The 22,902-nt window shown below is 43.3% G+C and overlaps 1 protein-coding gene across 1 annotated transcript in view; it reads right to left on the bottom strand.

Moving 5' to 3' along the window:
• Positions 1-623: 623 nt before the first annotated feature.
• Positions 624-22,902, bottom strand: part of LOC112115946 (inactive tyrosine-protein kinase transmembrane receptor ROR1) — a 245,421-nt gene continuing 223,142 nt past the window's right edge. Inside the window, exons 5-9 of the mRNA XM_024213179.3 lie at positions 22,445-22,572; positions 20,861-21,178; positions 19,665-19,910; positions 7,824-8,035; positions 624-3,075 (exon numbers count right to left, since the gene is read on the bottom strand). Of these exons, the coding sequence (XP_024068947.1) occupies positions 1,651-3,075; positions 7,824-8,035; positions 19,665-19,910; positions 20,861-21,178; positions 22,445-22,572 (2,329 nt within the window). The 3' untranslated portion in view covers positions 624-1,650. The remainder of the gene's footprint in view (positions 3,076-7,823; positions 8,036-19,664; positions 19,911-20,860; positions 21,179-22,444; positions 22,573-22,902) is intronic.

Here is a 22,902-nt window from a genome sequence, read left to right on the forward strand (position 1 = left end):
CCAAATACCTATTATACCAAGATTCAGGAAATACTGATTTTAATATTAAAACAATGTTTTAATAAACAGCAGCATAAAATAATCAGTGTTTAATATCATCTCTGGTGTGTGAAATACAAAAATGCACATATTTTCAGTATAAAATAGCCTTTGGTATTACATTTTCATGCTTGCCTAATTGAAATGCCCATAATTAATAAATCAATCATCAATACAGTGATTAAATGCATGCAGTGAAAACAAACAAAAACAAAATATATGTATAAGGTAGTGGCTGAATATCACCATAATATATTTCAAGAACATCTACAGCAGGTTAAAAACAAAAAAGAAACAGACCAATATATAAAATGCAGAGATGTATTTCACTTCTGCTATACAAAACACTTTTGTGCAAAAAGATGTGAAAAATAAAGTCATATTATACAACATTGTCAACTGAGCAAAGGGTTGTTTTCATTGTGTGGACACAAAAGATATTTTAATACAAATAACATTGTGAAAAGATGTAATGTACATAGTACTTTTGTAAATCACTAAAGTGGTTTCAAAATGAATAATCTAGATTGATTATACCTGAATTAATTTCAGTAATACAAATGTCATTTTTCCAAGTAAAAAGTTAACTTTAATTCACATTATTTTAACTGATAGACAAAGTTGCCATAAATGTTTTCAACCCTTGATGGAATGTGGATTTCCCATTTTTAGGGGTTTCTGGAGTCATAGTCACTGAAATTATGTACTGCTCTGAAACAATAAATACTTCTTGGGAAAACTGATTGTCTTATATAAAATTGTGGTTTGGAGCTTTTTCATTAAACAGTTGCATAGCAACAAAAGGATACAAAATTTCTGTTATAACTACACATATAAAATTATGAAATGTTAACGTTGAACCAGTTGATTCATGCTCTGAAATTAAAATTCTTAATTTAATTTCCTTTAAAGGCAATTTCTTATAACTCCATCTATTTTTAGCAGACATTACCAGATTATTTTAGTAGCCTGTGAGTTGATAACTCATTCTACTGAATGTCAGGACATTTTATGCAGTTTTTTTGGTTTAAATATGAACTCAGACTCTCACCTCAGGTGAAAAACAAAAACCTACCTGAAATAACTAATCCAGCCATCAGATGTCAACATTGAGTCACGTATTGGAAACGCCATTCTTGACTGAAAAAAACTTACAAATGTTTAAACTAGATATTGGAAGTGAATTGCATACCCAATAAATCTCTGAACATTTGCATCTCTTAAAAAAAAGTGATTGACAAATATTAAAATGTTTTCAGAATAATAAAGTTTCTGTGATATAAACCATATCAGAGCTTTAAATAGCTGTGACAAAGTGAATGATGGTCATCACAAAGATTTTTTTTGTTTTTGTCCCTTATTAAAATAAACATTAGTTTGGTACGTAAAAAAAATGTCTGTTCACATTGTTGCGTGTTAATACCACAATGATTTTTATCTGGTTGGTGTCTGCCTATCCTGTTAAACACAGTTAAACTTCACAGAAGATACTTGTTGCAAAAGTCTGTTAAACAACCAGAAAAATCTTTAATAAAATATTTGAATATAAATCTTTTCTACGTTTTTCTAATTTGTACTGTAAATAGTTATATGTACAAAGGCCTGACTTATTTACAACTCTGCAGAAATCATAGATTCGTTAGGTCCATGAATATTGGGGTCTCCTAATAAGGATGACTGTTTAGAGTCAATTTTGTATGGTTTCTGAGTTTTGTTTCCAAAAACTGTTATACCAATTCCACTTGGATGACTTGGAATTGACATATGAGATAGCAAAGGTATATTTGCATCCTGATTGGATCCTGAAGAAGGCAAGCTAGTCACATGACCTGTGCTAGTTGATCCACTCGCACTGCTTGGCGAACGGCTCTTTGGAGGTGGACAGTGCTGAATTACCCTGGGTGGGCCCGGTGGTTGGTAGTGGGCAGCTGGGAAAGCAGCATATCCTGGAGGAATCGGGTATCCATTGATTGGAATAAATCGCTGGTTTTGAGGTATTGGTGGTCCAATGAACCCAGCAATTTGGCCTTGTGGTATACCCTGTGCTGGAAACATGTAATTAGGGTATCTAGGATTACTTAGGTTACTAACTGGGCTTGCACTGAGTGAAGTTGTTTGAGTGGTGGCATTTCCACCAGAGGGAGTAGTAGAGCTAGTGTGACTTGAAAGTCCCTCCCAAGAACGCAGCCTGGCATGGATATCTTTAAATCTTGGCCTCCGAGATGGAAGATCATGCCAGCACTCTGTCATCAAGCTATACATTCTGGGAGGACAGTCTTCAGAGCATGGTAATAATTGTCGTTTCCTGACCATCTCTATGACTTCTTGATTACTAAATCCATAATATGGTTGGAGTCCAAAGCTGAAAATCTCCCATAAGACCACACCAAAGGACCAAATATCTGAATCAGAAGAGAACTTGCCATACATAATTGCTTCTGGTGGCATCCAGCGAATCGGCAGTAGGGACTTACTTTGAACTCTGTAATAATCTGCTGAGTATATTTCTCTTGATAGTCCAAGGTCTGAAATTTTCACATGAAGTTGTTCTCCAATTAAAATGTTGCGAGCAGCAAGGTCTTTATGGACAAAAAAATGACTGGATAAGTATTCCATTCCTGCCGCAATTTGAACTGCAATATGCAGGAAATCCCCATGGTCCAGACTGGATTTGACAGTACCATCCTCATCACTGCTACACCCAACATCTGAATGTGGCGATCGCATGATAAGGAATTCATGGAGGTCTCCCTGATTCATATACTCAAAAAGCATGCAGATGGGTTGTTCCTGAGTCACAACACCTAGGAGACAGACAATGTTAGGGTGATGAAGTTCTGCCATAAGAGATGCTTCTTGCTGGAATTCTGTCCACTGCTGGGGATTGTTAAAGTCTTTTAATGTCTTGATAGCAACAAGCTGAGCATGATCCATGCCTGGAAGATAGAGATGCCCCTTGTAGATTTTTCCAAGAGCACATTCACCCAGTTCTTCCATGAAACGAACAGCAGAAAGAGGTAACTCCTTAGCTTTGCTCTGTTAAAACAGCAAATCAAAGAATAGGTTATAATAATAGCGTCAAAAAGGTACCTAAATTAGAGACTTATTCTCTCAGCAAGGCCACAAGCCTGCAGCTCCCTGCAATAGTATCTATAACTCAAATGGCAGTAGAAATATTGTGCTTCTGCTGTGTAGGGAGACCAAACAGTGAAGAAGCCATTTAGGGACACTCTGTATTGTTGATCCAAGCTCTGTAGTGGCTCCGTCCACAGAAGTGTGGGCTGCCATCACTAGCAGAGATATTGCTGTGACCACATTGCAGAAGTATTGGGAGCCTGGTTGAGGCTGGGGATTCCAATACTCTAGTACCCATGCAGTTCCTCGCTGAATGCTTCTTTACTCCTGCTGTGTATGAGGGAGGAGGATTTCCCCATATCAAAATTAAAAATAACTTTCCATCCTTTACACAAGACTAGATGCAGGTGAACAAAGACTGAATATAGGATCGGTTATGGTCACAGTGCGGCAAAGAACTTCAACATGGACTTAATTTTAATCACACGACTAGTCCCATTGATTGCAGCTGGGCTACACACATGCTTAAGTCCAGCTTTGAGAGACCAGGGCATATAATGTTAGGTGCAAATTTATGTTTTAACTCTGACTTAGGACTCAGTTAAGTTTCATCCTAGAGTTAGTTATTAACCCCTTGGGGTACAAAAGAGATTAGTTCTCTGTATACTTGAGTGAGTGTACAAGCCCCCCCCCCCCCCCCCAAAATCAAGAAAGTAGAATCAGCTGGGAAAACATCAGACTTTGGTCAAAGGAGAATAGAAACGAGGGCCAAATCTTTTTCAAACTTGGTTGCCTAACTTAGGCAGGTACATCCATATTTAGACACTTAAATAAGCGACTTTATTTTTAGAAGTTAACATCAGTGGGCACCTCAGCACCTCTGAAAATCAGGTCTCTTACTGAGATGCCTAAATTATGGACTTGGTAGCCTAAAGGTAGGCACCTGAGTTTGGAATCCACATTCAGTAAAACAGTGTAGTCAGAAACATTAGCATTTGCTTTCCTGGAATATTGTCAATGCAGTTTTTTGCATGAGTAATATGGAAAAATTGACATTAAAAAAATAATTTTAAAGTTGCGCACTCAGAGTAAATGAATTCTAGTTGTACTGACCACTTACAAATTTTAGATAAATATTTCATAAGTAAAAAAATAAAATCATAAAGACATTTAAACAAGCAGCCAGTAGACTGTATGGTGATGGCAGGAAATTAGCTGTATTGTTGAAGAACAGATGGTTTATATTATATAAATCCTTTAGGCTAAAACTTGTTTAGGTCTGGCATATTGTAAATTATATTTTAGTAATGAAAGTGAAATGACCTCTGTCTGACCTCAGGCAGGGTTTGTCTGTTTGAACCAACATAGTGGAAAACTATGAAAGAAAATGAAGTCATAAAGTTTTGGCAGGAAGGCTCATTTCAAGTTAAGCGGTTATAAATCTGCTTCGTTTTTGTTTGACAAGTATTTGTCATACAGTGGTGTACAAAATGTAAAGAAGTGTAAAATACATACGAGGCATCACGCCAAAGTAAACCAAGTACAAAGGGAAAATACAAAGAATGAAGCCCACTGCTTCTATCTCTTTATCAGTTGCTTCCATTAGTTGAATGACAAGATGGACTCAGTTTATTATATTCTGTAAGGCAATTAAGTACCTTAAAACTGAAACAGGCTTTTGGTTTAAATGTTAACATTTTTATTTGGAAGAGTAAACACACATCCACCTCAGTATGAGCTAGAACGTTTTTAACCAATGTTGACATTGGTATTGGATACAATATTTTAAAATAGAATTCTACTTCCTTTCTTTTTTAAAAATTTGTTTGAAAGGCAGCCAAAACAGTTGTGTCAGTGGGACAGCCAGCCACTCTCCCAACAGGAAAATATACAATTGTCATAAATGAAATCAGGTGGTTTTTGCAGCATATCATTTTAAACATGAAAAGAAAACACTGTGGTCTATATTTCCAGACATTTACGGGCAAGACACTTTGCCCACGTTGTGTACGTAAAGCATTAATATGTTGGTGGTCAAGAGTAAAACCTGAACCCCACTAAGTCGATGGCAAAACTCCCACTGACTTCAGTGCGGCCAGGATTTCCTCCCAAGTATCTAATACAAAGAAAGGACTAAGTTTCAAAATTTGGATCCAGTGAAGGGGAGGTTTGGACATGGGGTTTGGTTTAGAAACATCTTTAATCTAATGTGTACTGTATTGCACATGAGATTTATATTGTGATTTTCTATGGGTATTAACAGATAGTCCCTCATTTTCATCATTCTGCCCCTTAAAGTAGAAGTTACGGTTAGGGTTAGGTTAGTTTTTGTTTTTCAACGTACTGACTTCTACTTTAAGGGGCAGAATGATGAAAATGAGGGACTATGTTCTGTGTGTTGATTGGACTCAGTTAATTTGTAATGTAAAGTACCATAGATCAAATTTTGGATGATTTAGCACCTATATAACACAGCAGCAAGAGACTGCATGTATGGTTTATAAATTGTGTAGAATAGTGCATCCCGAACACAAACATTCCCCAAATGGTCTAATACCTGGTTAGAACTAACTGCTTTCCAGCAGCGATAATAACCAGTTAAAAACAAACAGAAATCTCACGAAGAAGGTTTCCTCTAGAATTTCCAGCTAATGTTTGCAGACTCTAGCGATTAAAGACTAAGGCTTGGTTAATATTAGAATGTTTGAGTGCTTTGCTGTATGAAACCTCTGAACCTTTTACTGTTTGTTCCCTGTCCCTGGTACAAATCTTGAAGAGGAGGAGCTGGCATAGTTTTTTGACCCATGTATGATAAAATGATGGTATAAAGATTCACATGGAGTCAAAGGCATGATCTCAGGTAAGGAAGATTAAATAAAATATGAACTAAAAACAGTTGTTTGCATTACATGTGTAACCATGCAGGGCAGCCATGGCATGCCGTCTTCTCAGCCTTCTTCAGTTATGTATTTTCACTAACGAGTGACCCAAATGAAAATCCTGGATTCAAACACTTCTGAAACTTGAGGAAGTTCAGAACCAGATGCTTACTGGTTTGGGCCCCAGCTCTGTTTTTTTCAGTATCCTTTTGTCTTCTTATAACCCATCTTCCTTCTTGAATCCACAAACTTATTTTTCTAAATAAGGTTCTACAGTTAAATTTTTCTAAGTAAGGTTCACATAATGAAATTATAACAAGACTTCACAATACAAAATGAATGACTTGAACTGGCAAAGTCAGCACTCTGTTCTCTCCACACAGTAGATGCTGTGGGATTACCTTTATTGTTAACTTAATGACGAAATATAAACTTCAATCTAAACTTTCTGCAGAGTTGGCTTACTCCTAGGATTTGTCCCTGCAAGGTCCTTTTATATCCGTCTCTTTCCCCAGTTGCTTCTGCCCATGAGAGAGAGAAAAACTACCCCGGTCAGATTTCCAGCATGAGTCAGCAGAATAGCTCTGCCTCTCTCCCCCTGAGGGGGTCCTAAAGCCTGACTCCCTGTCATATGGGCATACTGCAAATTCAAAGCACAATGGATTATTTAAACAATTTTGCTTGGACCCTCTGCTGACTAATTCTTCATAACCTAAGACTATGAAGCTGACACTGAAGAGCAAGCAGTAGGCACATCTCATGATTGCTATATCAAACCTAAAACAGATCTCTACTTACAAACATATTCACATATGGAGAGCACAGATCCTGAAACGGAAGTGTAACCTCCTTTTCCTGGGCTGAGCGACTAAAACTGCCATCATTCTGAAAGAATATCTTTGGCGTGTACAGCAATATTTATAGAAGGAAGGTTATGCACAGTTTGCATTGCTCCTAATGCCTGAATTTGGATTCATTTTGCTATATCGTTTTCTAACTAAAATAACAACTTGCCAACAGGTACGTCCAGACAATTGGATGTAAATTATTCTGCACAGTTTTCTAATGCATTATGTTTTAGATACTCAGGATATTCTCCTGCTTGGAAGTGGCAGAGCCCCATGTCCAGACATGCTCTGGACATTTCCAGCACCTGCCCTGCTAATAAACAATGAGGTCATTGCTAATCATTTTTTCAGTGTCTTACCTGCTCGGTGAGGCTTTTTTTTTTTTTTTTTTAAATTGGAAAAAAGTGCTTCATGAATTTGGAGTTTCAGTAAAGAGGAACAATATTAGGAGTCAGGGAAGAGGGGCCCTATGTTTCAATAAGGCGGGCTGTAAATATGAATAGGTTTTGGTGCTTCAGTTTGCAAATCTCTCTAAAGAATGTGTAAACTTGAACATACAAGGAGGAGATCATTTTAAAGTGATTTCAGCTAATAACGGGTGAGGCAAGGATACAAATGATCCATTAAAAAGTGTTTTCTGAAACAGCCAATAAAATGAAAGAATGCATCTTCCTCCCCCCTTACTTACTAACTAGAACAAGGCCTCCATGCCACTCCACAAGCAGTTGCTTACTTCGTTAAAGCAAGCTTGAGTTTCTTTTCATCCAAAGATATATAGACCATTAGCTTTATGCTGCACAGTACAACGTATAGTATGCTGATGACAACAGAAGGCGTTCAAAAAGTGCAGCCAACGACACTGACAGAGACAGTGTGATAGAAATCAATTGGGTAATGTTTCAATTCTGGATTGAGCAAACCATGCTAATTCCATGCTCTTCGAAACAGCAATTTACAAGGCAGAAATCAGGTGCCCGATTACCTTTGGTTTGTATGCATTTAGCATGGACATCTCTACATTTTGCCCTCTGACGTGTTTGGGCTGTCTTTGTACTGGAGGGGAGGAAGACTTCTGGTTGTTGCGGCAGACGCAGATGAAGAAGAACAACAAGGCTATGGCCAGGGGAATAGTAACACTTGGCACCAATATATATAGGATTTCCATTTTATTCTTCTCCTTGGAATCTTTGGAATCTGGATCAGAAAAGAAAAAGAAAGTGAAAATAATGAAAACACATGAGGCATAAAATATCTCATGCAAAATAGTAAACTCCTGTATGTGCTGGAAATGCATGAGAATGATAAAACAAATGGTGGATAGTATTATTATGATACATAGTGACTTCTACACCAAAAACATTTTAATGGGAGGAACACTTACTGCTGGTGTTGTATTGCTATAAAATGAACATAACTACTTTATTTGTTACTCAACAATTATATATCAACAGGGGAGTGGATGACTTAGTTCTAAGGCCAAGGAGACATTCTTCTCTGGGTATCACTTCAAATCTGGTCCTGGTCATAAAATGGCTGCAAGTCATTATCATCTTAACCACTTGGTGTGAAATGTGTTGATAGTATGGCTTTAGTTCCTAGTGGACCAAAGCCTATGGCAAAAGTAACTTCAGAATTAACACATTAATTGGCAGCCTCAGTAGAGAACAGAGTATCAGGTCCAGATTTTATTTATTATGTGTATCACAGTACTGCCTAGAGGCCCCAGCTGAGATCAGGGCCCCGTTGTGCTAGGCACTGCACCAACACGTAAGAGACAGTCCCTGCCCTGAAAAGCTTATAACCTAAACCGCCAAGGCAAACACTTCTGGACTGAAAGCTGGATTGCCACTCTCCCAGCAGAGTTTTGTTGTCAGGGTCACTAGGCCCTCTTCTCTGGCTGTTTTCAGAAGGGGTAGGAAGTGGGTAGTAAATAGTAGTAAATAGAAGCATAGGGAGAGCACTTGCCCAAGATCATAATGACCCATGCCTGCCAATACGGGGGGGGGGGGGGGGGGGGGGGGGGGGAGAGGGGAGAGGAAGAGTGAGAGCAGCTGGTTTCAGTAGTATTACTGAGCATGCTCAGCCCATGTGAGCATGCTCAGTAAGAGCCAAGCAGCAAATTGGGGGTGGGGGGGTACGTGACCATGCCTCTCCCACACATCACCTCTGACGAGTCAGTGGAGGGCTGGGAACAGACCCCTACATCTCCTGAGTCCCAGTGAAGTGCCCTTTCCAGTGGGCTATGCTGCCTTTCATGGTCCCAGCATGGAGACAACTACCATGGAGGCACGCAGTGGTCTCCAAGTAGTCAATCTGACACTTTGCAAGAGCATGCCAAAAAGAGCTCAGAGTGGGATTACTGTATATACTTGTTCATAAGCCGCATTTTTTTAGTAAAAAGGGGGAGCATCAGAGAAGGGGGTCGGCTTATGAATGGGTATAGTGAGGGGGAGAGGTAGGACACAGCTCCCTCCCCCAACTGAGGGGGCAAGGAGAGGCAGCCGAGCCAGAAGGGAAGAGGCGGGGCCAGAGTCTCTCCGCTTCTGGCCACGCTGCTCTCCCCCCAGCCTCCGAAGCAGCTGCAGTTCCGGGGCTGGCAGGCTGCAGCCACGCTGCCCGGCCTGCTGGAGCAGCTCCAGCCGGGCCAGAGACATCCTCCCGGCCCACTCCAGGTAAGGTGGGAAGGGATGGGATGGGGAGAGTGTGGGGATCCTGGGCTAGGGGCGGGGTGGGGAGGGGTTACACTGGGAGGGGTCATGTGGGGAGGTCCCGGGTTAGGGGTGGAGTCATGTGGGGGGTGGTCACAGGGGTTACTCCCCTGACCCCCAGCTTCCCCCCCAAAAAAAATTTCCCCACCAGTTACTGTCCTGGCCCATCAGGGTAAGCAGCTGGTGCACCGGGACATTTTGTTTACTTAGGTTTACCCCCGTGCCTGCGGACGCTTGAGGTAAACAAACTGTTTCGGCCCAGCAGCGGCTTAGCCTGATGGTCCGGGAGCCAAAGTTTGCTGACCCCTGAATTATAAGGTCGGCTTATGAATGGGTCATAAAAATTTGCCATTTTTACTTATCCATCTTGAGGGGGTTGGCTTATAAATGAACCGGCTTATGATCGAGTATATACGGCATATATAACAAATTAATACAGTAGCTACAGGGTACAAAGTGAACTTCGGAGAATACCTTTTAAATCCCCAGCAAATAATTATTCACATTATTAGTGTCAGATTTCATGTATCTCCAATAGGGCATGACACTTGCTGGAGGCCATCGAGTGTGTTTCTCTAGTGAAGACTTGACAGTTGTTGAGTTAAAATGAGATGAGGTAGGCCAAGAAAGCCCTTCTTCCTTCCAAGCAGGATGTGGTTGCCCTGTGACAGTAGTCATTAACAAGGCTCATTTAGTGCTAAATGCAAAGCTAATTATTTTTCTAATGCATGTTTTGGCAAAGAAAGTTGCAGCTTATAACTGACTTACTAACAAAGGAGTCTCTTCTCCTCTCAGTGCACAAGGAACTTATGCAAGCAACTCCTCTTCAATGCTAACATAAGCTACACGTATAAATCCTGTATGCATCACACAGGATGGCCAAGTGCCTAGGAATCCGTATCCCTTACACACAAGTCAAATTTGGCTGAGACATTTTGATTCCACTGGGGAAATGTAAATAAATTCAGACAAGCCCAACACTATGTTAATGTTTAAGCCAAACCAAGTCAATGGGAAAAATTCCCACAGTTTTTAAAGAAAACCTGCAGTGAACAGTTAAAATGCTGTAGAGAACTAAATGGACATTGGCTGGCTCATATACCGAGGTGGACAAATAATTTGCAGACAGCTATTCGTTAGATGTCTTTCATCTCTCTTTCTAGTTCCCTCTGGAGGATCCTGACTTTAAATTTACATTACCTCCCCACCAGCAGCATGCCACAGACTCTCCATGCATGTCTTTTAGCTATGGACCTGCTCTCCCCTACTCCAAATGTTTCTGGATATTAGTCTAGCTATGCCTTTGAGAGTGCTGGCTCTGCACTGCTTTCCAAGTTGCTGGCTCTGCCCTGCTCTGCTTTCTCTAAAATCATTCTATGCCACCCACTTCTGCAATTAGTCTCCCTCTTCTTTCCTTCATGCAAGTCACTGTTTCCCTCCCTCCCAGCACTTACACCTCCACTCATTTGACTCTCCAAAGTTTCCCTGCTCACAGAAAATTGTGCTTCTGCTGCCCACACTTCACTTTTGGATTGCTAGCTGTTCTGCCCTGTTGCTAGCTGCTACCTATTCCCCTCCGGCAGGGGTTGGTTGAAGAGTCATTACTAGTCCCTCTGATCTGGCTTTTTGCAGAATGGATGGGAAGGGGTGCTTTCTATAGGTAATGTTTTTGTGTGCACACTCGTGCATGAGTTGCCCTCCCATTAAAAAAAAAAAACTCTGGGCAGGTGCAAACATCAGTTCCATTTGGGGGTAGTGGAGGAGTTTGCCATTTGGAAGAGCTGCCTCAGCAAGAGCAGGCTAGAATGTAAGTGCCTGTAAGGGCCTGCTGCCAAAAGGGCTATGCCACGATGTTGCTGGAGCCCAGTCCAATTCAAACTCTACCAAAGGAGGCTGAGCGAGAGCAGGGCCATTATGACAGGACACCTTGAAACATCAGCCAGATCAGGAGGACGAGAATGTCCAAAGTACTGAGTCAAAGAAACCACAGGTGCTGTGGCAACAAAGGAGAAGGGACAGATCACCAGCACCAGAAGCAGCTGATAAATCACCAAGGGTAAGAAAAGAAGTGAGACCTTTGAAATGGTCAAACAGCTTTTTGCCAGGAGCACCATTTCAGATTTTGGTAGGTGGGGGCAACTTTAACAGTGAATCCTTGGGCTACTTAGGCACTTAAACTCTATTTTTTTGACAGATAACTTAGCAATTAGCTGACAGGAGCCCGGTATCGAATTCCTTTATAAAGGAAAGAAATTTAAATAAATATTAGACCCACTCAGCTTTAATAAGAACATGTTCTGACATCTTGTGGCAAATCATTTAAGGGACACTGGTTAGGTTTAAAATGTTAATGTATATTCTTACTTTATTACTAACTCCGTGGAGAGAGAGACCCCGTCAGGACTCCTGGGTTCTATCCCAGCTCTGGGAGGAGAGTGAGGTCTAGTGGGAAGCAGCGGGGAGCAGATACATCTGGGTTCTATATAAGAACATCAGAATGGCCATACTGGGCAAGATCAATAGTCCATCTAGCCCAGTATCCTGTCTTCCAACAGTGGCCAAAGCCAGGTGCCCCAGGGGGAATGGACAGAACAGGTAATCATCAAGTTACCCTGTTGCCCACTACCAGCTTCTACCACTACCAGAGGCGAGGGATTGGGGGGGGGGGGCGGGGAGGGATAGTTCAGTGGTTTGAGCATTGGCCTGCTAAACCCAGGGTTGAGAGTTCAATCCTTGAGGAGGCCATTTAGGGATCTGGGGCAAAAATCTGTCTGGGGATTGGTCCTGCTTTGAGCAGGGGGTTGGACTAGATGACCTCCTGAGGTCCCTTCCAACCCTGATATTCTATGATCCCTGGACATACACATGCAGAACATGGTGTTGGATCCCTGGCTAATAGCCATTGTTGGACCTATCCTACATGAACTTATCTAGTTCTTATTGGAACCCTGTTATAATTTTGGCCTTCACAACATCCCTTGGCAAAGAGTTCCACAGGTTGACTGTGAAGAAACACATTTTTTTGTTTGTTTTAAATTTGCTGCCTATTAATTTCATTGGGTGACCCAGGTTCTTGTGTTATGTGAAGGAGCAAATAACATTTCCTTATTCTACTTTTCCACACCATCCATGATTTTATAGACCTCTATCATATTTCCCCTTAGTCATCTCTTTTCCAAGCTGAAAAGTCCCACTCTTTTTAATCTCTCCTCATACAGAAGGTGTTCTATACCCCTAATCATTTCTGTTGCCCTTCTCTGTACCTTTTCCAAATCCAATACATCTTTTTTGAGATGGGGTGACCAAATTTGAATGGACTGTTCAATATGTTGGCATACTGTGGATTTATATGGAGGCAGGTGTGTTGTGAGCAAGACACGAGAAGTCATTCTTCCGCTCTACTCTGCTCTGGTTAGGCCTCAGCTGGAGTATTGTGTCCAGTTCTGGGCACCGCATTTCAAGAAAGATGTGGAGAAATTGGAAAGGGTCCAGAGAAGAGCAACAAGAATGATTAAAGGTCTTGAGAACATGACCTATGAAGGAAGGCTGAAAGAATTGGGTTTGTTTAGTTTGGAAAAGAGAAGACTGAGAGGGGACATGATAGCAGTTTTCAGGTATCTAAAAGGGTGTCATAAGGAGGAGGGAGAAAACTTGTTCACCTTAGCCTCTGAGGATAGAACAAGAAGCAATGGGCTTAAACTGCAGCAAGGGAGGTCTAGGTTGGACATTAGGAAAAAGTTCCTAACTGTCAGGGTGGTTAAACACTGGAATAAATTGCCTAGGGAGGTTGTGGAATCTCCATCTCTGGAGATATTTAAGAGTAGGTTAGATAAATGTCTATCAGGGATGGTCTAGACAGTATTTGGTCCTGCCATGCGGGCAGGGGACTGGACTCGATGACCTCTCGAGGTCCCTTCCAGTCCTAGAATCTATGAATCTATGAATATGATATTTTTCTCTTATTATCTATCCCTTTCCTAATGATTTCCAATATTGTTAGCTTTTTTAATTGCCACTGCACATTGAGCAGGTGTTTTCAGAGAACTATCCACAATGACTCCAAGATCTCTTTCTTGACGGGTTCAGCTAATTTAAACACCATCATTTTGTATGTATAGTCGGGATTATATTTTGCCAAGTGCATTACTTTGCATTTATCTAGGGTTACCATATTTAAACATTAAAAAAAGAGGACACTCCACGGGGCCCTGGCCCCGCCCCTTCCCTGCCCCAACTCCGCCCCTTCCCTGCCCCTTCCCCAAAGTCCCTGCCCCAACTCCACCCCCTCCCCTGAGCGCCCCGCATTCCCCCTCCTCTCTCCCAGCCACGCGAAACAGCTGCCCGAGCGCTACCGGCTTCAGCGCTGTAAAGTATCAGTGTAAACCAGGGGTGGGCAAACTTTTTGGGCCGAGGGCCACATCTGGGTGGGGAAATTGTATGCAGGGCCGGGGCAGAGGGTTGGGATGCGGGAGGGAGTGCGGGGTGTGGGAGGGGGTCCGGTGTGCAGGAAGGGGCTCAGGGCAAGGGATTGGGGCAGAGGAGGGGTGCGGAGTGCAGGAGGGGGCTCAGGGCAGGGGTGCAGGAGGAGTGTGGACTGTGGGAGGGGGCTCAGGGGAGGGGGTTGGGGTGCAGGAGGGGTGCTGGGTGTGGGAGGGGGCTCAGGGGAGGAGGTTGGGGTGCACAGGGGTGCAGGGTGCAGCAGGGAATTCAGGGCAGAGGGGTGGGGTGCAGGAAGGGTGCAGGGTGTATGAGGGGCTCAGGGCAGGGAGTTGGGGTGCAGGCGGGGTGCGAGGTGCAGGCAGGGGGCTTAGGGCAGGGAGTTGGGGGGTGGGGTGCAGGAGGGATTCGGACTCCCGCCCGGCGCCGCTTACCTAAAGTGGTTCCGGGGTGGCAGCGGCACGCACCAGGGACAGGGCAGGCTCCTTGCCTGCCTGCCATGTCCCCGTCCCACTCCAGGAAGCACTGCGGCCCCTGAGGGGGGAGCGGAGGGGTCCATATGCGCTGCCCTTGCTGCGCCTCCAGGTCCTCCCCTGAAGCTCCTATTGGCCACGGTTTCCTGTTCCTGGCCAATGTGAGCTGCGGGGGGGCGGAGCCTGGAGGCAAGGGCAACACACGGAGTCTTCTGCCCCCCGGCCCGGGGACTGCAGGGACGTGGTGCCGGCCGCTTCTGAGAGCGGCATGGGGCCCACAGCACCACGGGGGGCAATCCTGAGGGTCGGATCCAAAGTCCTGATGGGCCGGATTCAGCCCGCGGGCCATAGTTTGCCCACCCCTGGTGTAGACAGTGCACCAGCGCTGGTAGCTATTCCCCTTGTGGAGGTGGTTTTTTTATAGCACTGGGACAGCTCTCTGTGTTGTGCCTAGGGTGACCAGATGTCTTGATTTTATAGGGACAGTCCTGATTTTTGGTTCTTTTTCTTATATAGGCTCCTATTACCCCCCACCCCGTCCCGATTTTTCACACTTGCTCTCTGGTCACCCTAGTCGTGCCACGAATACACAGCGTTGCTAGTGAAGACATGCCCTTAGACTGGTCCCAGTACAGACTCCTGAGAGACACCACTATTTACCTCTTTCCATTCTCATCTTCTATTCCTACCCTTTGTTTCCTGTCTTTTAACTGAAGTGCTCTGAAGTGCTTTCAGGATCATCTAATGATCCTTAATTTACTTTAATGATAAGCCTTTTGTTATCTTAATCACCCTGCCTCTGTTTATAAACAAACTCCCTGCCCCAAAGGCTGTGCTACTCCCAGCTTCTGAACTCATCACATCTCACACTCAAGCTGTTGCAATTAAGAGCTCCATCTGGGGCTAGGGTGAGTAGACCTCCCCTACGAAACTCAGGGGGGGCTAAAGCCCTCCCCCGTCCCCCCTAAATGGCGCCCCTGCTTCTTGCAGCAAAAATTGTGATAATTTTCACCTGTGTTCTCTCTTCTTCCCCACTTTGCCTGGCAGGAAAAAAACAAAAACAAAACTATTTATTTGGAAGCCCCCCTGTTCTAACATGTCCTTAGGCCCCACCCTGCCATACTGAAGGCCATCATCTCTCTTCGGGAGTACTGTGTCCTACTGTCTTTTAAGTCAGTGTTTTTTTAGGGCAGGTGCAGTGGATTTTATTGGCACAAATGCAGATCATACACATTGTGACAGCGGGAGAGTCTCTTGACCTGTAGGCCCCAGCTTTTTCTGAGAGGGCCAATTCAGTGGAGTCAATGGGCTGAGGCAGGGTAGCATTTAGTATTTTGTGGAAGGGCTGGGAGGGAGCGTTTTACTGTTGACACTGGGCCAGCTGAGTGTGTCTGTGTTTTCAAAGCTGGATTTGTGCAAGTGCTGAGAGGGCCATACAGATGCCTATTACAAATCTAATTAAAGGCACACTTAAGCTGAAATTTGCGTCCAGTTCAGATCATGATCGCCATATTTGGGGTCGGGAAGGAATTTTCCTCCAGGGTAGATTGGCAGAGGCCCTGGAGGTTTTTCGCCTTCCTCCGCAGCATGGGGCAGGGGTCGCTGGCTGGAGGATTCTCTGCGACTTGAAGTCTTTAAATCATGATTTGGGGACTTCAACAGCTGAGTCAAGGGAGAGAATTATCCAGGAGTGGGTGGGTCAGCTTTTGTGGCCTGCATCATGCGGGAAGTCAGACTAGATGATCATAATGGTCCCTTCTGACCTTAAACTATGAGTCTATGAGTCTATGAGGGTGGCAAAGTTCAAATGAATTCAGATATAACTTTGCACAGCTCTTCTTCTTCCCATATTTGCCATCTTATCCCATCTTATGCCCTCTCCCCTTCCTTATACTGCCATTGCAGCCTCTCTCCTAATTGCTCCTTTCAGATCAGATTTGGCATCTAGGCACTGGCTGAGGGCCACAACACCACAGCAGGGGGTGAAGAGAGGGGACTGAGGAACAGTTCCCCATGCATCTATCTGGCTCTATGGACTGGTGAGGGGTGGCTTGATCCATAGCTTCATCCCTTCCTTTGGTAGTGACTTCCATCCCCAGGACTGCTAGAAGGGAGCTCCCACCTAGTACAAGGACTGCAACTGTCCCTGCAATAGGCGCTGACTCCATGGGTGCTCCAGCCCCGGAGCATCCCTGGAAAAAAAATGGTGAGTGCTCAGCACCCACTGGCGGGCCCCGCTGATCAGCTCCTCTCCGTCCCCAACAGCACTTCCCGCACGCCACTGATCAGTTGTTCAGGGGCGGACAGGAGGTGCTGGGGGGGGAGAGAGAGGAGGGGGGCAGGAAGAGGCGGAGCGAGGGTGGGGCACTCTCAGGGGAGGGGGCGGAATGGGGTGGGAGGAGAGGGGTGGGGGCAGCAAGAGATGGGGTGGGGCCTTGGGGGAAGGGGTGGAGCGGGGGCGGGGTCAAGCACCTCTGGGGAAATCAGAAAGTCGGCACCTCTGGTCCCTGCTTCCCCTCACAACTGCATTAAGGAAGTCTCTACCACACTTTGCCTCATGTGTCCTTTCATGCTACTCCACACCGGTGCCTATACACCCAGCCCTTCCCCCCAATCCTCTGGCGAGGCTTTCTATACTTGTCTCTCCACAGCCTCGCACTTGGATTATTGTCCCACACTACAGATTTGTCTGCAAAAGACATCACAGGCTTTATCAACTGCTGCATATGTGACAGCTGAAGCGGGCCGCTCACAACGGGTCGCAGACCTGGGAAATAAAATGGCCAAAAAGCAAGCAGGGTTGCTAAAGGGGCGCCTGTTTTTAGTACTGCGGGAGGGGGGCACCTGGGGGTGGCTGCTTTCCCCACTTGCCCACCTCTCCTGGGGAAGAGCAACCAATTGGAGCTGCTGCAGGAAGCAGGCAGAGCTCTCCTCCTTCCCCTTAGAAGCCCAAGCCGTTCTCACGGGAGGGGAGGAGGGAGCAGAAAGAGCCCAGCAGCTCAGGGTAGCTCCACTCCCTCCTCCCTCCCCTTCCCTCCTGTGAGGTGAGCAAGGGGATAGCGCCTCTCCTCCTCCCCCCTTGCAGCACCCGGCCTGGGAAGGGGAAGAAGGAACTCTTGCAGCCCCTCCCCAGCCTGGGAAAGAGGGGATTAAAAGCCCCAGGAGCTGACGGAGGAGTGGAGGTGAGGTGGCAATGGGACAGAACAGATGTGGGGGCAGAACTGATGGGTGGCAGGATTCATTTGGAGTTGGGGGGGATGTTAATTGTTGTGCAGGGGGATGGGCAGATGTCACGGTGATGATAAGACCTCTTCCCCTCCCCCCCAACACTTTTTTCAGACCACTTTAAGCACTGGTTAGAACCAACAGGAGACAAACACACAGAGGCACAGGCACCGGTTCATCCCCTGCAGTGTCCCAATCAAGTGGAATTACCATTCCTATTAAGCAGCAGTCACTACCATGAAGCCTCATTAGGCTTAAATTGGTTCCCTGGGAGACATCCCAATTAAGTCGGTTTCCTAATTAAGAAGGTCCCAATTAGGTGGAGTGTAAGATATTTTTAAAATGTGCCTGAATTGGCTTTTTCAGCAAGTACAAAAAGAGCTGAGTAGTAACAGTTCTTTACATTTTCAGAATGCAGAACAGCTCCTAACAATTGCACCTTTAACTAAACAACCAGCCACCTAATAGGATTCTATTTATTTATATTTTAAATAGGGACCCCGTCTCAGGATCTAGACACCCTAATATAATTATTCATGCAGTAAATACAATTAAACCTTAGCAGCATTAAAATCTTTCCACAGGAATTTTGTGGGCAGGCCAGCCAGACACCTACCCCTTCATCATCTAGGAAGCACAACCTCAGCCTTCTCCTTAGACCCTATCAACCAGACGTCTTTTATAGTGTACCCTAGAAGTCACCAAATTTGGTCTATTTCAGACTAGAAGGGAGCAAGTTCCAGACTCTTGCAATCCTCCCAGAGAATGGTCTGCCAGCCACCATATGAATTCAACACAGGGCATTACAACTATTAAGAGAGACAGTTTTGACTATGTAATGTATATGTTCCCTTTTTAACAAAAAATCTCAGTACGAACCTGAGCCAAAGCCCATTGGAGTCATTGGAAATCTTTCCACTTACTTAAATGTGCTTTGGATCAGACCCAGAATGCATACGATCCACAAGATAGTCTGATTTAATAAATGTTCGTAACCATAATCAAAATTAATTTAAACTCAAGATTGGCTACTGAACATGAAAAAGGATCTCACTTCCAAGGGGCAAGTTATCATTATTGCCATCGCGTGTGTGCAACATAATCATTTGCATGAAACCTTTTACCACAAATTACCAGAACAAGAGTCTATTGTCATAAGACTCATTGCTAGGTGCATTTTCCAACATGTACCCACAAGTAGCAGTGTTCTCTTCTTTACAGAATATCTGTATTATTAATTTTAATGAAGACTTAATAAAATGGGAACTATTTATTCAGATCTTCCTCCCACTCCCTCCAAATATCAGGAGTTCAGATAAAATGAGACCTGGATCTCAGCTAACCCTGAGTTTGTAAAACCTAAATCCAGGTGCTGAAGTTTTACAAAAATCAAAACCAAAACCCAGCTGACAAGTGTTTTGCAACCCCTCCCCCCCTTTTTTTTTTAAAACAAAGGCTGAACTGTATTAAGCTAGGTTTGCATTTATTAAAACGATTAAAAATAAATCAAAGGGAAACAATTTTATAATGCATTTAGGATCCGTGCCAACAAAGCCAATTCTACTTCACTAAAAAGTGATATTAATTTTAACGATTACTTTGAAAATGTAGAACACATGACATGCTAGAAACACTTATACTTCATTGAGGAGGTTTAAGCTTTACAACCTTTCCTTATAAAATATTTTCATGATGTTGCTTCAGTTGCTTACCAGATGCACAGGTAAGAACTGTAAGGTTTCTCTTGTTGGGGAATTTCCTGTTTCAGATTCTGTGGCTTTAGGTACAAACACTGCATGTAGTCTTCTTTACCAGAGCTCCCTTTCCAGACACAACAAAGGCGTTCTGTGCACAGCTACACAGAACGTATGTGATGGGGCACAACTGTATGGATCAGACACTTTTTCCTTCAATAAAGTAATTCCAATGTTTCCCCTTTAAAAAACAATTAGAAATAAAATGGGATGGTTCAGTATTTACCACATGCTGGGATGTCACAAAGCTCAGACTTAAAATTTTCATCTAAGGTAAAGCACCATGGCGCTTCCTTCTGATTCCCTGGATTTCGACAATAGGAATGGCCCCCGTTTAACTCTGGGTATCTGATGGCGGTGAAGGTATGTGTGTGCGGATACTGAGAGTTCCATGGCTGGCACTGACGTCCAGACTTTGTCGCACTGACGGTCCCACGGTAATCTACTCCAGTACTGTTGTAACATTTGTGATCTGAAAAACATTAAAGCAATAGTTGATCGCAGCGAGTCAGAATGCTACCGTACATACTGACCACTAGTAGGAGTGCATAATTAACCTCCTGGAGACTAAGCACAATTCTGCGGACCTGAGGCCTGGAAACCAAATTCAAGGAGTAAGGGGTCCCAATTTGTTGCGGCTGTAACACTTGGCCTGCCTTGCATTCACATTCCTGGGAGGATTTAAAGCTTATGCTTTAGTAATGAAAACAGCTTACTCTGAGTATTTTTAATAAAAAATACATAAGAAGAGTCAAGCCTACAGTGGGAACCTGAATCACATTAATTATTTTAATATAAAGGTAGAGAATACGTGGGACACAATAAATAAATAAATATTTCTTATTTTGGACACAAACATTTGATATTGCAGTAATGCAGTGACCAAGAGTGTGCTCCTGTCAATGCCTGTAGTTATGCCTTAGAACAACATCTTAGGCAAGTACAGTCATGGACCTGATCCTGTGAGCCTTAATCATGTTGACTTGTCCTTAATCACACCAGCAGTACCATTAGAATATATTGAACTACTGTGGCAAGGACGTCTTACATGTGTAAGGGTTGCAGGACCGGGATCTTAGATGTTTACTGATCTTAAAACGTTACAAGTGAAACCATCCTTTTTGTTAGTTAATATTAACAAAAAAAATCTGAAGCCAATAAACTGCTAGTAGCGTAAATCCAGAGGCAATTTAAGAAAATATTGAAAAAGTTATTGCGAGTTTCCGTGGTTTCTGGAATAACCAGCTCAGTCTTCCACCAACTTGACGCAAGACTATAATGATTGTGAGTTTTCAGAGTTCATGACTACCCCCATTTGGGGGCAGAGAGTGATTAGATAAAACCTTCACATGCTGACCTGATAATTCTTGCACAGCAACTTTCACTTACTTACTTACTTCTTGCACAGCAACTTTCACTTACTTTTATTTATAGGATCTGCCATGGGGATTCCAATCCGGATACAATTTACAGCTTCCGGGCTATCTGGCTGAGGAAGGTCTTCACAGTTTGGCAGCTTTAATCTCATCAGAATCATAGGATTGGACCTTGCAAAAATATACTCTGTCTGACAAAGGACATTTTCCAGAATTTCACATTCATCACGGCACAGATCTCGGGGCTTTGGGGCTGGTGAGGTCTCATCACAGTATGGGAAAGCGTAGTGGCACAAAGAAGGAATGGCAAACTGGGAGCATTTATCAGATAAGTGACTGGAAGTGCCAATCATAGTGAAGGCAGCTGTAAAACACACAAAAGGATTTTATTTAACATGACAGGAGTTTTAGGCTCAACAGTATAATCCATACTTTGTACACATTTGACAATGGCAAGTTACTAAAGTAAGAAGAACAAACTCATTTTCTCAGCAATTACAGTAATAACTATTATTTCAGAACACTAAATTCCAGCGGGGACAAATGCACATTCTAGAAATACAGGATAACAATTATTTTAAAAGTTGCTATAATGTTCATTTCAGTGAAAAAGAAATTACATTTGGTGTCAACATTGCATTGATTTTAAGCTGTCTCAAAACTAGAAATTAAATTTTATTTTTATTTGCTTTTTTCCCCAGATAGTTCGTAAAGTCGTCTAAATATTTTGTTTCTTGGATTACTTTTACCGGATAGGTAAGAACAGCAGGTTCTACAGAATGCATAATAACAAAAATATTGTACATTTACATATTGCATCCTTCATCCCAAAGGATCCCAAATCACTTTATAAACAAACCGATAGAGTGTATGAACTGCTGTATATTTAAGGAACATTTCCATCACTGCTGTGTTGCAATGTTTTAACAACGCATGGCAACACTGCATAACACTTTATGGAAAGATGTCAAGCACACTATCCAATTGAAACCACAGGAGCATTTTAGACCATTGGAAAGTCATTAGCTTGGCTGGAATCTGGCCATGGGCAACACACCTAAAATTGTGGGAAAGTACCATGAAGTCTTTACAAGAGATCAAGAGCTTTGTTTTATGTCTCGTCGCACACAGGGCACTTCCTTCACACAGTGCTGGGGCATCGGTTCCTTACTAAGTCAGAGGCAAGAATGCCACCTGTTGAATTACTTATACAGCCTTCTTCAGTACCTGGGGTTTTCCTCAACAGTCTCTCAACCAAGTAATGACCCAGCTTGGCCTTGCTTAGCTTTTAAAATATGCTGGGATCACAGCACAAGATAGACCAGATATGAGCCATGCCTACCTCTTGTTCTTATATGTGTGTGTGTTTGTGTGTGTGTGTTTTTGAGGAAGCCAATCAGCAGAGACATACAGCATATTAAAAAGCTGTGCATATTTGATATGACCCATTCCACTGAAAACATGCTATATATCAATCCGGATTAGGCTTTGCTGTGGCGAAACTCACAGCAAATGGGAAGGTAACAAAAGAGGATCTAAGGAAAAAATAATGTTAGTGGCAAGAGACTGTAGCAGTTCTCTGGAAAAAGGTGTGTATTTTTGAGAGCTAGGGGCAACATGCTTTACCTACCTGTAATCTGATTTTCTATTTCACCCTGCATATGTAGAGACTCCATATAAATTGTTCGATTCCCAATAAATCTTGCACAAGCAATCCCTCTGTATGGCTGGCAAAAACCATCCTCTTCATACTCGTCACTAAAAACAATCATACACACAAAAGGCTAAAACACAACATATTTTAAATGGAATTGGTAGCAAAAAGTCACTAGAGGGAGTTCACATTTATATTATTATAGAGATTTTTGAGGGTTCTACTATGTTTGTCTGGTAGTGCAGAGAGCCCGGATATGGCCTGCCACACCACTTAAGACTGTGTTAAAGGATTAAATGGTATTTAGGTGGTGCAGAGGACATTGCACAGAATTCATATCCTGGTTGAATATAATGGTAAAAGATTCTGTTGGTGGTTTTCAATATCCTGAAAAAGCATCACAGAGTGAAATACACGGAACATACACATTTATC

The sequence above is a fragment of the Terrapene carolina genome, unplaced genomic scaffold (assembly GCF_002925995.2).
Source record: "Terrapene carolina triunguis isolate 2854851 unplaced genomic scaffold, T_m_triunguis-2.0 Scaffold210, whole genome shotgun sequence".
NCBI lineage: Eukaryota > Metazoa > Chordata > Testudines > Emydidae > Terrapene > Terrapene triunguis.